Below are 16,771 nucleotides of genomic sequence, written 5' to 3' on the forward strand. Positions count from 1 at the left end.
ACGATCTCGCCACCGTCCTGGGCAGCTGGCTCTGTGCGGCCCTGCTTAAGCAGCGGGGTTGGACCAGATGGACCCCAGAGGTCCCTTCCAGCTTCCACTTTTCCGAGCTTTGGTGGCGTCTCGAGGCCCCGCGACCCTGCCTGCTGTGCGGGTACCAGGGCTGTGGCCACTGTGAGCCTGGGAGACAGGCCGGAGTGGGGCTTTCCTGAGCTGTGCCCCAGAGCGCACCCTCGCCCGGGTGCTCCTCTCCGGGCAGAGGGGCTTGCTCTGTGGCTTCTGGAAGAAGGTGTCCACATGACTCTTCTTTTCTTCCCTCTGTCCACAGAGATACTGGTGTTTGGAGGAGACATCTTGAAGTTTGCCGGTATGTACTTAGGACGACGATGCCCACGGGTCCTGATCTGCAGCACTGAACTGTTGTGGCGGCCATTTGCTCTGCTCTCCTTCCCAAGGGGCTCCGTGCAGCACCTTCAGCCAGCTTTCTGGCCAGGCACGCACCCCCCCCGCAGCGCCCTTTCTCCAGGCTTCTCTTCCCCCCCGGGCCTGCCTGCGGTTTGGCTTTGGCTCCCCTCGCTCTGCCCCCGCTCGTAGGGCCCTGGGCTGGGGGTGGGGGCAAGGAAGCACCGAGAGGAAGAGACCCCCTCGGGAGCGCCGCCGAAGGTGTGTGTCGGGGTGGTGGTGAGGGGCAGGGAGGTCCTGGTGATGGCGGAGCTCGGGCTGCCAGGCTGCGAGGGGAGGGGTCGTCCCTGGTGCGCTGCAGCTGCAGAGGAGCGCTCGGGGCGGGGGGTGCCACCGCTGCCGGCTGGCTGCTGCTGCGGCTGGCCCGGGAGAGGAGAGGTGTCCCGGTGCCCAGGGTGTGGTGCTCCAGCAGGATGCCCTCCCACAAGCCCATCTTCCTCAGCACGTCGGCCGGTTTCTGCTGCCCCTGCCACTGAGCATAGGTCAGGGAGAGTCAGGGCTCAGCAGAGCCTGTACCTTCCCCTCGCTTTCCCCAGGGGATGCTGTGCTGGTGCTGTGGAGAGCCCCCCCCCAGGAGATGGCTAAGACCATCCGCCTGGTGCTGCAATGTAGCCGGCAGATCCAGAAGAAACACGGGAGTCATGAGACGAACGTGCGTCAGAACATCCAGCTGAAGATAGGTACGGGTGCTGTGCCAGGCGCAGAGCCGTGGCACTCTCCCGTGCCACAGGGTGCTTCTCACCGGCAGGGAATGCGGGGATCCCTACTGGGGCTGGTGCCAAAGGAAAGCATCTCCTGCAAGCATTCAGGGGGCCAGCTGTGGTCGGAGCGGGGATGGGAGACCAGGACTGCTGGGTTTGCACGCGTTTGCAGATGCAGAGGAAGCTTCAAGGCAGAGCGGGTGTCAGATCAAGTATTAGGGTCTTGGAATGTCCGTTTTAGCAGAGACCTCTGCAGGAGGGAGCTACCCTTTCATTTTTTTCAGGGGGGGGCAGCTTTGCCCCCTTTCCCCTGCTGGATTCTCCCCTGCCTTGCACAAAGAGCAAAGGGGAACGGCTTTGCAGACGGCTGTGGGAAGGCCTTTGGCAGGCTGTTGTGTTTTCTCAAGCAGAGAGCTACAACCTGCCTGCACGTAAACGGAGCAGGCGGTGATCAAGCCTGCTGGTTTGCTGGGCTTCTGGGGCAGGCAGGGCTTCTGACGCCCGGCACTCTCAACACATTCTATTTCTAGACACCCGTTTCAGGGACCCGTGTCAGTGCGCTCCCGAGTCGGACGGAGGGTGCCCTCCCCCTCCATAACGCCCATCTCCCCGCTGGGCTTCAGATTAGCTTCTGAACAGCTGAGATGCCGGGAGCTGCGGAGCTCAAAACGTTCCCTGTGTCAGTTCTGCTTCTCCCTCTCTCACCAGGGATCTCTGCAGGGCCCATGGACCTCCTGATTGTCAGACAGAGGACGTGGCAGTACTTCTTGATCTCTGGCCCGGCCCTGGATGAAGTTTGTGAGGCCCAAGAGCTTGCAACGGCAGGCGAAGTTATCCTCTCGGCCGCCGCCTGGGAGCAATGTGAGCAGCAGAGTCTCAGGACCAGGAGATGTGAAGGCAAAAGAGCTAGGAAGGTGGGTGGATGGGATGGCGTCTAGAGCCATTCTGAAGACCCCGACCTGGGCATGAAGGAGGGAGGTGTCAGAAGGCTGAGGAGCTGAATGTGGAGGGAGTTGTAGCTGTGAAAGCGGGCAGGCAGCTGAAGCTCTTGTCCTTCCACCTCAGGGGTACCTGTGGGCTGGGCTTGCTGGGTTTGAGGGGTCGGGAGGCGCTGGAAGGGTTCTGGCCCCACCAGCAATGTCCTCTGTGGGTCCCGGAGCTGTTGTTGACAGCTGGGGGATGCTTGGGGGATGCCTGCCCAGCTCCGGTGCTTCTGAGGAAGCACTGCTGTCCCATCCAGCCAGGAGGGCTTGTTCTCCCCTCTTCTGGGCAGTGACAGTGGGGGGCAGGCTCTGTCCCCTGGGGCTCCTGGGGAGGCCAGTGGCAGCGCTTTCATTCCCTGTGTCTTCAGGTTACGGACATGGATTGGATGCCTTGGTCAGAATCCCAAGACGTTTTACGCAGGCTTGTCCAATACCCAATGGAGCACCGCTTGGAAGGGGAAGGTGAGTGCCAGCTTCACCTTCTTCTGTGACTGCCTGGGAAGGTGCGGCCCGGCTGCTTCAGGGGCCAGAGAGGAACCACTTCTGCCCTCTTCCCCCTTTCCGTCAGCGCTCACGCTTTTGGCCCTCCTGTGCATCGGCTGGGGCAGTCACTGCTGCTGCCTCCTCCTGCAGGGGACAGTTCTGCCCCGAGCATCTGGAGGTGGCAACGTGAGCAAACGAGAAGGCTCTTTCTCCTCCCTGCTTTCCACCGCCTCGTAGTCCCATCCTCCCAGCGACCACCTGCACTTTCTCTCCTCAGGTGCCATGAGGCCTCCTCTTATGCCCCATGACCCCGATGCGGAGGAGGAGATTAGGAAGTACATACCAGAAGCTGCTCTCAGGAAGGTATGGCCAGGCCACCACTGCCGGGGGCTGCGTTTTTGGAGGGCAGCAGCGGTGCACTGCAGAGATGGAGTTCTCACGAGAACAGACAAACAAAAGAAAATGCACCCTGAGACGACAACGCGGGGAAACTGAGCCAAGGGGCACCGGTGCTGCACCATTGCGTGCGTTGTCCTCAGAGAGACGCGGGTGGCGGGAGGCGGGCGTCTGTCTCTCTGTCTTTGCCGTGGGTGTGGTTCTGGATGTGCTGCGGACATGACGGTGGGATAAAGGGGAGATTCCAGTGAAGTCCCTAGGGCGCTCCTGAGGGTCGCCCCTCATGTCCGTACCTGTATCTGCCTGCCGCAGGCCGGGCAGCCTGCCGGCCATCTGCACCCAGAGGAGGATTTACCCCTTCCTCCTCGTACCTGCTATTGCCGGGACGCCTGCTCTCCCTCGGGATGGGGGGTGGGCAGTAAGCCCCCGGGAGAGCTGGGCGGTGAAGCCGTCCTGCTCTTGTCTTCCAGCTTGATGACAGAGTGCCGCTGGACTTCTTCTCTGAGCTACGGCCGGTCACCAGCCTCTTCGTCCAACTGCGGCTGGCTGCAGGAAGCAGCAAAGAGGATTTCTGCGTAATCCTCCGCAATGCCAGCAGGATGATGCTAGAAATCCTCCGTCCGCACAACGGCGAAATCAACAAAGTCCTCCTGTTTGATAAAGTGAGTGTGAGGGAGCAATCGTCTCCCCCTGCCCCGAGAGGGTGGGCAGTGAGCAAGAGGGAGAGACCCTACTTAGGCGTCGTAGCAAGATGTGCTGCATCTGTCCTTGGCAGGGCTGCACGTTCCTCTGCGTGTTTGGGCTCACCGGAGAAAAGCTGCCCTACGAGAGCGTTCACGCCTTGCAGTGCGCTAGTCAGATCTCCTACGCGTGCCCCATGATGCTCAGGGAAATACAGTGAGTGTGTGGGGGGGGGGCGGGTGCACGCTGCCTGGGACGGTGCAAGGGGGCTTACCAGAAAGAGACGTGCCTTCTAGCTTGCCCGCCCTCGTCCCTGGCAGGAAGGAGGCAGTGCCCTGAGAAGTGGCAGGTGACCCCTGGGCTTAGCCCACGGCAGCCAGGCGGACTCCCTCCAAGCACACCCTGCTAGCCACCGTGCTGGAGCGAGCCCTCGCAAGGGCGAGAGGCTCCTTGGTGCCAGAGGGAAAAGGCCCTTCTGGGCGACTGGCCCATGAACTGAAGCCACCTCATCTCAAGTTGCTGTCATCGCAGGCGGTGACATCATGGGGGCCTTCTTCCCTCTCTCTTTTCTCACAAGAAGGCTGGGGCCTTCTGCAGGTGGCAGCTCAGGGAACGTGGCCTCAGGGGAAGAGTCCCAAACTTCCTGCACGCGCTCTACCCCTGTCCTTTGTCCTTTGCAACCCGGGCATGTCGCACCCCTGAGCTCTCCACGTCCCCGAGGCCCGCGCTGGCGGGGCAGGACGGCAGGCGGCCCAGGCTAGCGCCGCGGGGAGGGGCAGGAAGGGATGGAGCCGGGCGGGCAGGACTGTGCCTGGGACGCTGCTGAAGCCACACCGTTTCCCTGTGTGCCAGGGCAGTGTCTGTTGCCGTTACCAGCGGGACGGTGTTCTGCGGAGTCCTTGGCCACCCTTTGCGGCACGAATACACAGGTAGGAGGCACACGTCTGCGGCGCGGGAGGCTGGCGTGGGCCCGCTTACGCACAGCAGCCTGGAAGAGGAAGGCGGGCTGGGAGAGGGCTTGCCCAGCAGCCGGTCGGGAATGGCCCAGGCGGCGCCGGTCCTGGCCCAGGGCGGGAGAATGGGCTCCGCGGCCGGTTGTTCCCCTGGGTTCTGCTGACCCCGCCGTGGCGTTGGCCTGTGCCGGAGGCGAGGCGGCCGTTGGCTGGGAAGGGCGTCGCGGGGCGGGTGGCACAGGTACATCAACGCGTGCTCTCTCTCTCTCCCTGGCAGTCATTGGCCAGAAGGTGAATTTGGCAGCCCGGATGATGGTGAACTACCCTGGGCTGGTGTCCTGTGATGCAGTGACGTACGCCGCCTCTCGGCTGCCCCCTCACTACTTCAGGAAGCTGGAGGACAAGGAGATGAAAGGCCTTGAACACCCTGGCACTGTCTATGAATACCTGGGGATCACCAAGGAGGAGTGAGTGTCCTCTGAGAGGGCTGGATGAGGGGACGGTGGCACCAAGGGTGCAGCCTTGGCCAGCAAAGAGGAGTTCTGCAGAGAGAGACCGGGCTGGTCTCCCTTCCGTGGGGCTGAGAGGGTCAGAAGCCCTGGCGTGGGAGGCTTTTTGCCTCTCTCCCCTGCTGTCTCCTGCTGCTGAGAGAGCGGGAGTAGCCACAGGGATGGGGACGGTTTGTCTGTCTTGGCAGACACAACCTGGCCTTGCAGGCTCTGTCCAAATGGCTTTCAACTGGGCTTTCCGTGCCGTGCTTGCTCCACCACGTGCCCTGGTAATGCTGACCTAAGGAGGTTTTTGTCCCAGCGGCTTCCGAGCAGGAAGCTTTGGGCCAGTCCGGTTCCCATGGGGAATGTGGACCATCGGGACACTCTTCCTCGTGTCTTCCTGCTGAAATCTCAGCTCTTCCTCTGGGCCAGGATTTAACCTTCTCTTTGGATGACGGTTTGAATGTTAACATCGCCGCCTCTTTGAAACTACAGGAAGACTTGAGCCACAGGTGTCAGGTGCTTGGCATCCCAACTCGTTCAGTGACACAAGTCCTCCTTTCCAAGGCACTTGCTTTTCTTGGCCAGCGTGGTGAAGCTGTCTGCTAGCCAAGAGCACACCCTGCCTTCTTTCATGTCTCCAATTTCTCTGGGTTTGGCCTCTGGGGATGGATTCTTGATACGTCCTCCTGTCCCACCATGGCCGTTGGGCTTCTCTATGCATGAAGCTGTCCTAATGTGCAGCTTGAACTTTGGGGGAGCGTGCAGGGGATAAGATGCTGCTCGAAAGAAAAGCAGGTACCCGAGAGGCACATCCTGCCCCTCCACGTCAGGCTGCTTCTCTGTGTCCCCTGGCTTCTCACCAGCTAATTGACTTGTGTTTTCTTTTCCCCTGCTTCTAGCATATTTGGCATGGCTCTTACCACGGAGAGGTCAGAGGAACTCCCCTTGCTGGGTAGGTGGAGAACGCCTTGCTCTTCTGAACCCCAGTTTCTTCCCCGTGGTAACTTTTAGTGCCACGCTGGGAAGGGAGAAGCTTTTGCCAGGGATGGTGTTGCCTGCAGCGGCCCTAAGGAAGTGCCGCCTGTCTTGGCCTCTACTTGGTTGGTATCTGTGGAGTGGAAAGCAGGGTGAGGCGCCTGGTGCTCCCTGCCGTGCTCCAGACCTCGTACAAAGGTTCCTTTCAACTATGGAGCTGCTCACACCCCGGGGGCTAAGCTGATCCCCGTCTTTGGGGTCAGGAAAGAGATTTCCTTCTGCCAGACTGACGGAGAGTTTTGGTGGTGGGTTCTCCCCCTCGTACTCCTCGGAGTTCCCTTCTTGGCAGCGTCTGCGAGTAGACATGGAAATGTCAGGACACACGGGATGCCTTTAATCGCTCGGTGTCTTGCCGGATGTTTTGGGCCCTGCTATGGCTTAAGCCCAGTAGGCAGCTCAGCCCCACAGAGCCGCTCGCTCCCCACAGTGGGATGGGGAAGAGAATTGGAAGGGCAAAAGGGAGAACACTGGTGGGCTGCGATACAGACAGCTTAATAGGGAAAGCAAAAGCTGCGCACGCGCGCAAGGCAAAATCAGGCATTCATTCACTGCTTCCCTTCGGCAGGAAGGTGTCTAGCCACTTCCAGGAAAGCAGGGCTTCATCGTGCCTAACGGTGACTTGGGAAGACAAGCTCCATAACTCCGAATGTCCCCCTTCCTCCTCCTTTCCCCCAGCTTTTCTTGCTGAGCACAGCATCACATGGCATGGAATAGGCCTTTGGGCAGTTGGGTCAGCTGTCGCGGCTGCGCCGCCTCCAAGCTTCTTACGCACCCCCAGCCTGCTCGCTGGCGGGGCGGCGTGAGGAATGGAAAAGGCCTTGACGCCGTGCGAGCACTCTTCAGCAACAACTCGAACATCGTTGTGTTATCAACGCCGATGTTGGGTCACAAATCCAAAACACAGCACCGTAGGAGCTGTTACTGAAGAAGGTTAACTTTAGCCCAGCCAAAACCAGTACAGGTTTGAAGATGCCGCCTTAGCTACTGGGAAGTGCTCTGCGGCTCACGGTACAGCGAGGAGTCTGTTTGGGACATAGCTGCCTGCAGCGACTCAAATCACCCCTTCCAGTCTCGCGCCGGATCGGCGCGGGGAGTCGCGTGGGGCCGGCTGAATCTCTGTGCTTACGGGAGGGGAGCGGGGCAGGGAAGAGGGCACGGGAGCGGCGCTGTGGGGCAGGCGGGCAGGCGGGTCTGCTGCCGCGCTGAGGAAGGCAGAGGGGCAAAAGCCGGGATGAGAGGGCGGGAAGGAGGCCTGGGTGTAGGCAGGCTGGCGGGTGCGGTGGCGGGGAGGGAAGCTGCGGTGGAGGGTGCCAGCTGAAGGGACGGCTCTTTGCTTTTCAGCACACCCCAGCAGCTCCTTTTCTTGTTTGTCTTCCCAGGTCGGGAGAAGGAGATTGACCTCTTTCGCAGCTGCTTGGAAGCCTATAAGGAGTTAGGACAAAGGCACATCCTGGCATTTGAGGGCAGGCTGGGCTCCGGCAGGAGCCACTTACTTACTGAACTGGCCCATTTAGGCCAGGAAGCTGGCTACAGGTACAGGTTTTTGACCCGTAGCTTTGGGACACTGCCCCTGCCCATCCCCTGACAGCCATGGAACACTCCAGCCCCTCTGCCAGTGCGCCTGGCCCTTGGACTGCAGCCTCCCGAAAAAGCCTCCTGGAGACACTCCCTAGGAGCTCCTGTGTGCTCGGCTCCCGCCTCTGCCTCTTCGGGGAGTTGGAAGTGGCTTCTTGAGCCATGGCCTTTCCTCCTTCACCTCTGGGCCAGGCACAGATAGAAGGAAAGAGCCCAAGCTCAGTGCTTTTCAGCTGGCTCCAGACCCAACAGACAGCAGGGTGGCCCGTCCCAGAAGCCCTGCTTGCCCTCTGCCTGTGTCCCAGCGGGAGGACTGGGGCAGAAAAGCCTTCCTGTGGCCTGGGAGGCAGACTGCTGAGGTCTGGAGCCCAAAGGCAAGCTCACCCCTTGCTCCACCCTTGCCTCTTAGCCCCGTGAGTTCCTCTGCAGGGGGCACGTAGCGAGACCTGGGGCCGACAGGGGGTCTGGGCCCAGCTCTCCCAGTGGCTTGGCAGCAACTGCCCCTCTGTGCCCTTTCTCGTACGGGGAGTGAAAAGCTTGGGCTTCTCTGGGAAGCACTTTGGGATGGGTGGCTGAAGAGCCCCGCGCAAGGGCACCTCCACCCTTTGGTCTTAGAAGGCATGGGCCGTTGGGGAGCTCAGTCCCTTTTGCTTTTGCACGGCAGGGTGGTTGCCATGAAACTGGTCGAGGTCAACATGAGGCAGTCCTTCTCTGCCCTCCGTACCCTGATGGCCAGGGCTCTGGGCCTCCACGACTGTGAATCGAGCAGCGCCAGGCAGAGCGTGCTGCAGGAAAAGCTCCAAGGGACCATCGAAGAGAGCAGCTATTGCCACCTCAATGACATTTTCCTCGTCGAGGTAAGAGAGAGGCCTCTCTGGCCCTGGAGGAGGCCGCCTCCTGAGCTCTTCGGGGTCCGACGTTGTGTGGGCGCGCTGCTGGGCGTGCCTTAGCTCAGGGTGGGAATCGCAGGGGTCACGGCACACGTTTCCCACTCCCGGGCCCGGTGGTGAGATCATGTCCCGCACTTCAGCCGGCAGCGCCCGGTGCCTTGCTCAGCACCCTGGAAGTGCGTTGGAGAGAGGCTGGTGCTGCCCTGGTGCTGAGGTCACTGCTGCGTGAGTGGTCTGCTCCAGCCAGCCCGAGATGCCCACAGCCGGAGAACCAGCTCTTCAGCCCACCCCAAAGCCCCAGCTCTGCCAAAGACCCTCAGCAGAGGGCCTCTGCTTGAGGCTCCGGGCGAAGTCCCCACTGGGGCTCCCCGTGTTGGGGAGAGGTGGGGTGCTGAGGCCAGCAGCGGCGGTTTGCTCTGCACTCTTGCTTGGTGGGTAAGCGTGCCTAGCCCCGGAGTGACGTTTCTCCCTGACTCTGCTTTTCTGGCCAGTTTCCCGTTTCGGACAAGGTTCGCAAGATGCATGAAACGGAAAGAAAAAATGAATTGCACGCGACTTGGACGAAAGTGCTAGAGAAGGTGAGCATTTCTCCTTCCTTCCTCCTGGGTCGCAGAAGGACAACAACCCTGCCGGCTGCGGGCTCTGCGCCACAGCAGTGTGAGCGGGTGGGAGGACCACGTGCCTGGGTCATCGCGCTTCAGGGCCCGAGAAACCCCCCACCTCCCCCCGCAGCCCCACAAACACACCCCGTAACTTTCCTCCTGTAAAGCCTGCCCTGCAGGAGAAAGAGTCTTCTGCATTCCCTCGGCCAAGCTCCCTCCTCCTGCAGGGCAAGCGATGTTAGGTGCGACCTGAAAGTCTCAAGGGAATTAAGTGTCAGTAAGCTGCTGAGCAGGGAAGTGGTTGAGGAGAGACTTCAGAGAATCCTCTGGAGAGAGAGGCTAAACCTCCCCTGGAAGACGCTTGAGAATCCACCGGATTCCCCTCAGAACAACCTGCTTTTTTCAGACCATTGGAGGAGAATTTGGCATAGTTGTCATCGGCAATGCCCATTTCATCGACCTTGCCTCCTGGAGTATCATGTCACCCGTGCTCCGAAACATCTCCCTCTTCATGGTCATAAGCTTAGCTCCGGGCTACGCGAGAACAGAGAACTTCCGCAAAGCTGCAGCAGACAACACAACACCCCAGAAAATCACCTATCTTCGTCTGGCTGAGCTGAAACCCTCAGCCGTGGTGCAGAAAGTCTGCAAGAGCCTCGGAGTGGTCAGCATCTCCAGGGATCTGGCGAGGTAAGTTGGAGCCAGGGGAGCTCTTCCTGAGGGCTCGAACCTCTGCAGACCGTGGAAGGGAATCAACCCCCCAGGAGAGGGGGCGCAGGGCCTCCAGAAGCAGCACTGACTCTAGCGAGTGCCTGACGGGGGTTGCTTGTTGTGCCTGGCCCTGGCAGGCGGGAGCTGAGAGCGGGCGACTCCCCAGACACAGAGCGCGGGGCTGTTGCAGAGGGAGGAAGGGAGGCAGGGAGGAAGAGTCCCGAGCCCCAGCGTGGCCGGGCTGTGAAAAGGCCTCGGTCTAGGTGGCCAGGCTGTGGGGGAGATTCCCTGGGGCAGAGGTCCGCCCTGCTGCCAGAGAGGATCTAAGCTCCTGCGGAGAGGAAAGGCCGGGCTCGCTGCTCGGTGCTTTGGGCGTTGTCCGCAATTCTTTTCCCATGGACTTCAGCGAAGGCTGGAGGTGCAGGGGGGCCCAAAAGCCCAAGCCAGCGGGAGGACCGTCCCTTTCAAAAGTGAGGTGTAGCTGGCTGCCGGCTCCCCTGTTAGGCGCGAGTGACTCACCACCCACCCGAACTGTGTTTCACCTTACTTCCCTTCTGCTGGTCACTGCTGGGTCTGCTCCTGTCCAGGTTCCTGATCCAAAGGAGCTCGGGGAACCCATATTACTGCGAGGAGCTGCTGCGCTGCCTTCGCAGCAACGACATGCTCCTGTTCCGCACCCAGAGGCAGGGTGAAAAAGCAGAGGACAACTGGGAGAGCCTGATCAGTAAGCACCTTTACGGCTGACGAGCGAGTTGTTGTGGCGCATTCTCCGCAGCACAGTCTTGCCCCGTCGTTCCCCCACGGATCTGGGCAGAGTCAGATCCTGCAGCAGGGCAGAACTTGGTCTGGCGGAGGTGTGGGCTCCTGCGTGCCTTGCTGTTGGGACAGCCAAAGCAGGGGCTAGCGAGTTCTGGTGGCTTGGAGGGGCCTAAATTCTCGGGGCAGGGGCTGGGGGGCTAAAACAGGGGAAATTGCTCTGGAGCACATGTTTCTGCTGTTTCTTAGGCGTCCTAGTGGGCATGTCATTTGCCTTGGCCAAATGCCAGCTCGCTTGAGAACAAACCCCAGCTTGAGGTGGGGGACAGGCCCGGGAAACTTGAATCCAAACCCATAAATCCCCACAAGGATGCTGGTAATAGAAGAAAACGGTGGTAATGCCGCCGAGAGAGCAATGCCAGCCAGAGTGCTGTGGCCTTGGGAACAGCCAGGACTGACGCTCCGTTTTGCATCATCGCCGGCAATTTCCCTGGCTGCGAGGCAGCGCTGTTGAAGGCAGCGATGCTGCTGCTTTCTGTCCCGGGGCGTTCAGTCACGGAAGCTTTGACTGAGGGACTGTTTGGGAAAGCTGGTCTGAAGGCAGAACATCTTTGGGAGGGCTATGCAAAGAAACTGTTTTGCTCTGCTTAATGACCACGTTCAGCACAGGCAGGTCAGCGCGCCCACACTGGGCCACGTAAGGTGGGACTTGTCCCATCTCAGGTGAATTTTGAGATGTTTGCAAGCTGCAAGTCCCTTTGCAAATTGCCTTATTCGTGCTCTCCTGCTCCACCCAGCTTCTGCAGTCGAGGCGTCGTCCCTCCCAGCACCCTCGAGCTCCAGCGCGGGGACCGACGGCAGGGTCTGCATCATCAGACCAGACGTGAACCTGGAGAACACCGTGCTGCCCGGCACCTTGAAAGGTGAGGGGCCGAGCGCCGCTCTGCCCGCTCTGCCCGGGGGGCTGCAGAGTCGCCCTCTCAGCCCGGGGGCTCTGCTGGGAACCAGAAACAGGCCTGGGGTTGCGGGCAGCCGTTTTCCCCTCCTGGGTGTGCACCAGCTGTGAGCCTGCTGGCTGCTTTCCAGCAGCAGGTAGGAGAGAAAAGGTTATTGGTGCAAGACTAACACGGCTCCCTTTTCTCACAGAAACAAATCCTTTGCTGGGAAAAATCTTTGACTTGCCTCTGACTCAGCTTTGAATGTGGCTTCTACCTCGCTATTCTCTTTTTAAGTTCCCCAGCTAACGCTGGTCTCAAGGCACTTGACCCAAATCAAATCCATTTTTTTTCTGTGGATTGGCACAGAAATCCCCCCGTAGCCAGGGGAGCTGGATGGGGAGCTGTCAAGGAGCGTCCCTCCTCTCTAGCCGTAGCCATTTGTATGAACCTTGGAGAAACGTCACGCTAAAGCATTCCCGCTATTAAGTTGCTTTGTCCAAAAACAAGCCCAGAAGAAAACCAAAAGAAAGGAATAGTATCGTCTGGGCAAGTTAAGACAACCGTTGTGGGGAGCTCCCAGTCCACCTCTGAGGTGGGGAAAGTTCTCCGTTCTCTGCGTGCACTGTTGGGCAGAAACCTACTCCAGGTCTGGCCGGGCGCATCACGGGATGCCTGTACCTGCTGGATCCTGCCCTCCTCTGCCTCGGTGGGGGAGCATTTGTTTGAGCATCTCGCTTTTCCCCAGGCCTCGTGGCCTGCGATTCCAACAGGAGCGGAGCCGTTTTGAAGACGCCTACCCTGGGCTGCGATTGCCCAGCAGGCGCAGTCCCGAGGAGAGGAGGCCAAAGTCTACCCCGTTTCACGTGTTGAAACTTTGCAGCCTCAGCCTGGGGAACAGGCAAGAGGGAGACGTGTTGCTTCTTTTTGACAGAGGTTGTGCTGGCTCAGCTCGACCGGACAAAGCCACTGAAGCAGATGATTTTGAAGTTCGCAGCTGTCATCGGGCCGGTGTTTACCACCCAGATGCTGTCGCACATCCTTCCCGCTGACGTCAGGCACAAGATGAATTGCTTGTTGGACATGCTGGTGAGCGACAACATCCTTAAGTGGCTGAAAGACACAGAGCTGCCAGAAGATGCCCAAGAGGGGCCAGCCATCTGCCCGCAGGCAGAGCACGGTAAGGGGTAGCAGTGAGGTGAGCCAGGGAGCTCCCGGCTGTGTCCCGGCGGGGCTCCCCGGGGCATGGTGCGCTTCCCCCCCGTGATGGGCGGGTGGAGCTCGGGCAGGCACGGCTGTTCGGCGTGGGCTGTTCAAAGGTCTCACAGGTCGATCTCAAAGCACACCAGCTTTGCGCCGGAGGGAAGGTCCCACCAGCTGGCCCAAGGGCCTCCGCTCCCCTGCCTCCAAGCACTGCTCGTGGCGCAGGCATGAGAGGGCGTGTGGAATCCCTGACGTCCTCTCCCGGCCGCCTGCAGCGTCCAGATGAAAGATGCCCTCCAGAGTGCCCTGGGGCCTTCGACAGGCCTTTACTCAGCTTTGCTTCCCCTGTGGCAGAGGGGAGAGCTCAGGAGGCTGGGGACTGCCCTGCCAAGAGCGGGGAGAAGGCGCTGGCTGGGGCTTGCTTCGGCTGGCGGCAACACCCCCAGCTCCTGCCCGGAGCGTAGCTGAGCGCTGTGTCCCCGGGGCTGTCCTAGCGTCAGCAAAGCAAGCCGGGCCCTTTCGCCCCGCGCCGCAAGGCTCGGCGTGCAGCAGCGCTGGTTCGCTGCCCAGGCTGCGCACCAAGGCAGGACTTTCGCGCCCCGGTTGGGACGGCCCCGAGCCCTGGCCCCAGCTCGGGCTGATGCAAAGGCCCTTTGCCTTGCAGGCATGGAGAGCCCCTGTCTGAGCAGGAAGGCCGTGCAGCAGCAGTGCAGCGTCCTGGCCTTCCGCGTCCCACTGCTGCGGGAGGTTGCCTACGAGCTGTGGCCCGCGAGACAGCGGGGCACCTTGCACCGCAAGTGTGCCGCCTTCCTGGAGCAGCACGCACACAAATGCCAGAGCTGCGGCCAAGGGGACTTTGTGGCCTTCCACCGCTTCGCCGTCACCAGCACCCAGGACGGAGGGAGCTGTCGGAGCCCTGCTGAGCAGGGCGACTCGTGCAGCTGGGAGGCCTTGGTGTTGGCAGGAGAACAGCTGAAGAGGAATAGGATCCGCGACACCGAGGGTATGCTGTGCACCGTGCTCCGCAGCCCGGGCCCTCCAGGAGCCCAGGGGCGTGTGCTGGGGATCGGGTGGGAGTAGATCTGCTAGGGACCAGCCCAGGAGGTGAGGACGACCACGGCAGACTTTCCTCTGGGTGTCGGGACCCTTGCAAGGATTCTTGCAAGCCCGCTGGGAGAGGGAGAGCAGCTCTGCCCCTGGGGTAGGCGAGGAGGTGTCTAACCCCCTGTTCTCTTCCCAGATGCTGCAGATCCTCTGCAGGCTTTCACGGAGGAGGATTTTGGGTGAGCAGACAAAGTTTTGATTATTTTTGAAGCCAGTGAGCTCAGGGTCTCCAGAGGAGACAAAGGAAGTGCCGGCATTTGGCTGCTGGTTGTGACTCTAGCTTAGGGAAGAGGCTTTCCGTGGGGTGGGAGCTGGGAGGAGATGGCCATGGAGATGAGAAAGTGCCTGAGGAAGCCCGTGGGCTCAGAGCGATCGCCACACTACACTGGAACAGCCCTGGCTTTCCAGTTCCTGCAGAGTAGCGCTGCAAAATCTGCAGGGGAAAAGCCGCCAGAGGGACTCGGCTGGTTTGCCCGTGGGAGGTGACAGAAAGCCCAGCTTGTGTTTTTCTCCCTACCTACAAAGCACCTGTAAGAGTCACGCCTGCCTGCGGCCTCGTGCTCTGCTTTGAACAAAGGGCTTTTGGTGCCGTCTCTGTGGGGAGAAAGACCAGCAGAGGTGATGCCCGTGTGTTCTTTGCTCTCTTCCTCCCCGGGAACTCTCCTCTGAGCAGTGCGGCAGAGAGCGAACAGGCAGCTGAGCTGCCCAGCAAGACCGACGGGAAGAGCAGCAGCGCATGCTCCTGTGAATGCGAAGCCATCGTGGAATCGGTGCTCGTGCCTTTGGCTCGCCACTACAAGGCGATGGGCGATACTGCCAGAGCCTTTTACTACCTCCTGGAGTGTGCGGCTGCCTACCTGCACGTCTCCAACATCTACATGGTGAGGTGCCCCGCTTGCCAGCACCCACTGTGCACGGAGTCCTGCCTGGCTCCGGGCAGGACAACTTCCCCGTTGCAGTCGGGCGTGCCTTGGAAGGGACGGGGGTCAGACCCTGACTTTTTCCTCCGGTTCGCCTCTTCTGCGGCAAGAGACGCAGGGCGCTGTGCCCTTGGCACGAGGGGCATTAGCAGGGATCACTGGTGCTGTGCTCTGAGCCAGCGTGGCTGTGTTTGGGCGGGCATCACCAGGGGGAGAAACAGGCCCTCTTAAGAGCGATGCCGGAGGCAACGAGGGAGGACAGGGCTGGCCGTGGGCTCCGCACCCACGCTCACCTGCTCTCTGTGTGCTTGCGCAAAGGCCCTCATGAAGCTGAATGAAGCGGAGGTTCTGAGGAACTCAGTAGCGGAGAGAGCGAAGGTGATAGCCCGCTTCGAAGAGGCCACCTTCTTCAGCCTCAAAGGGGAGGTAAAGAGACGGGGAGGTCTGGAAGGATCTCCTTGGGGACGGAGCTGGATGCCTGCCCCAGTTGCAGGGGATATCCCCGGCACCTCCAGCCACTGGCAGATTCCTGCAGTCTCTTGGGCAACTCGGCCATGTCGGGATGTTTCCCTTTTCCTCTGCAGGCCTCCTGGCGTATGGGACGCGTGAAGCTGGCAAAGAAAATGATCAGGAAGGCTTTGAGCCTGCTCAAAAGGCACTTCCCCCGGACCATCGTTGGAGCCTTTGTCCAGTCTCAGGTGGAAAAGTTGCCGTGTGCCGCGTACGTTGCCAGAAGAGCATCCTCCCTGCCGCAGGAGGCCCGGTAAGAAGCAGAACTGAGAACCCAGGGGAGGAAGAGCCATCTCCTCCCTGGTCCCAGGCACCCAGGCCCAGCCCTGCCTAGACTTGAGGCCACACCTAACCTGGCGCATGGGCCTTAGCAGGACCGAGGCACCAAGGAGCGATGCGCGGGTAGAACAGGGACCGGCAGAGCCCCACGCTCCCTCCCTCCCTGCGCAGTCGCGGGAACAAAGCACGCCTTTGGGTAAAGAGCAGCTTGCAGCCGGGGATGCGTCTGCCGGCGCGCGTTGGCAGTGGCAGGGGGTTGGTGGTGGCTGGGAAGAGAGAGCTGTGAACAGGGAGCAGAGGCTGAAGAGGGGCAGGGGGTCTGGAGGCAGGAGCAGGACGTGGGGACGGAGCAGTAGGTGGAGGTGAGGAGTGAGGATGAGGAAGCTCAGAGAGTGATCCCCCTTTTCCTGCCGGTTCCCAGCTTTGCTTGGCCCCCCCGGCGCTGTAGTGCCAACACGCCCTCTCCAGCGGTCGGCTTCCCCCGGCGGCACTTCTTTGTCTGCCCCCTTCCGCTCCGGCAGCCCTCCCTCCATCAGCTCCCTTTCCTCCCAGGAGGTGTAACTGGCTTGTCCCCCGCCCCGCTTCCCCCGTCCCTGTCCCATTTAGCACTGTGCAGCGGGTGCCCCTGGGCCCAGCAGTTTCTCTTGTGCGGCAGGAGGAAGAGGCTAGCCCGGCTGCTGCGGCAGAGCTGCTGCCTTTCCTTACTGGAGCACCTCTTCAGCCTGGAGGGAACGCCCAGCGGACCAACGTTCTCCCGCCTGGCAGCGCGCATGAAGGCCAACACGGACAGGGCAGCGGACTCCTACTGGGCAGCAGACTCCCGCCACAGATCCGCTTAGCTTCATTGCCACCCTGTTCCGTCTCATTAAACGTCTCCTTTATGACGACCTTTGTTGTCGTTCTGAGATACGCTGTCCTGTCGTTTCCGTGGAGGGCTACTGGTGCTCCCTCAGCGATGGCTGCAGCTCTCTCGCAGGCCCTGGTGCAGACTCACGATTGAAGACGCTTCTGAGTTTAGGTCACATTAAAACCAGAGACCCTCTAAAACCCTGGCCCTCTCTCTTGCCCTTGTTCCTCACCCCCCACGTACGGTCAGCCGTA

General features: G+C 60.8%; 1 protein-coding gene across 1 annotated transcript; it reads left to right on the forward strand.

Moving 5' to 3' along the window:
• Positions 1-1,036: 1,036 nt before the first annotated feature.
• On the forward strand, positions 1,037-16,555 carry LOC142076131 (adenylate cyclase type 10-like). Its single transcript, XM_075138512.1, has 21 exons — positions 1,037-1,139; positions 1,881-2,074; positions 2,512-2,605; positions 2,904-2,989; positions 3,493-3,684; positions 3,798-3,919; positions 4,556-4,632; positions 4,934-5,123; positions 6,050-6,102; positions 7,565-7,718; positions 8,425-8,617; positions 9,142-9,305; positions 9,640-9,942; positions 10,551-10,687; positions 11,526-11,642; positions 12,589-12,834; positions 13,522-13,867; positions 14,635-14,842; positions 15,200-15,307; positions 15,466-15,644; positions 16,326-16,555. The coding sequence occupies exons 1-21, from the start codon at positions 1,037-1,039 to the stop codon at positions 16,507-16,509; spliced, it is 3,450 nt and encodes a 1,149-aa protein (XP_074994613.1). The 3' UTR covers positions 16,510-16,555.
• The last annotated feature ends 216 nt before the right edge of the window (positions 16,556-16,771 follow it).

The sequence above is a fragment of the Calonectris borealis genome, unplaced genomic scaffold, assembly GCF_964195595.1.
Source record: "Calonectris borealis unplaced genomic scaffold, bCalBor7.hap1.2 HAP1_SCAFFOLD_33, whole genome shotgun sequence".
In the NCBI taxonomy this organism is placed as follows: domain Eukaryota; kingdom Metazoa; phylum Chordata; class Aves; order Procellariiformes; family Procellariidae; genus Calonectris; species Calonectris borealis.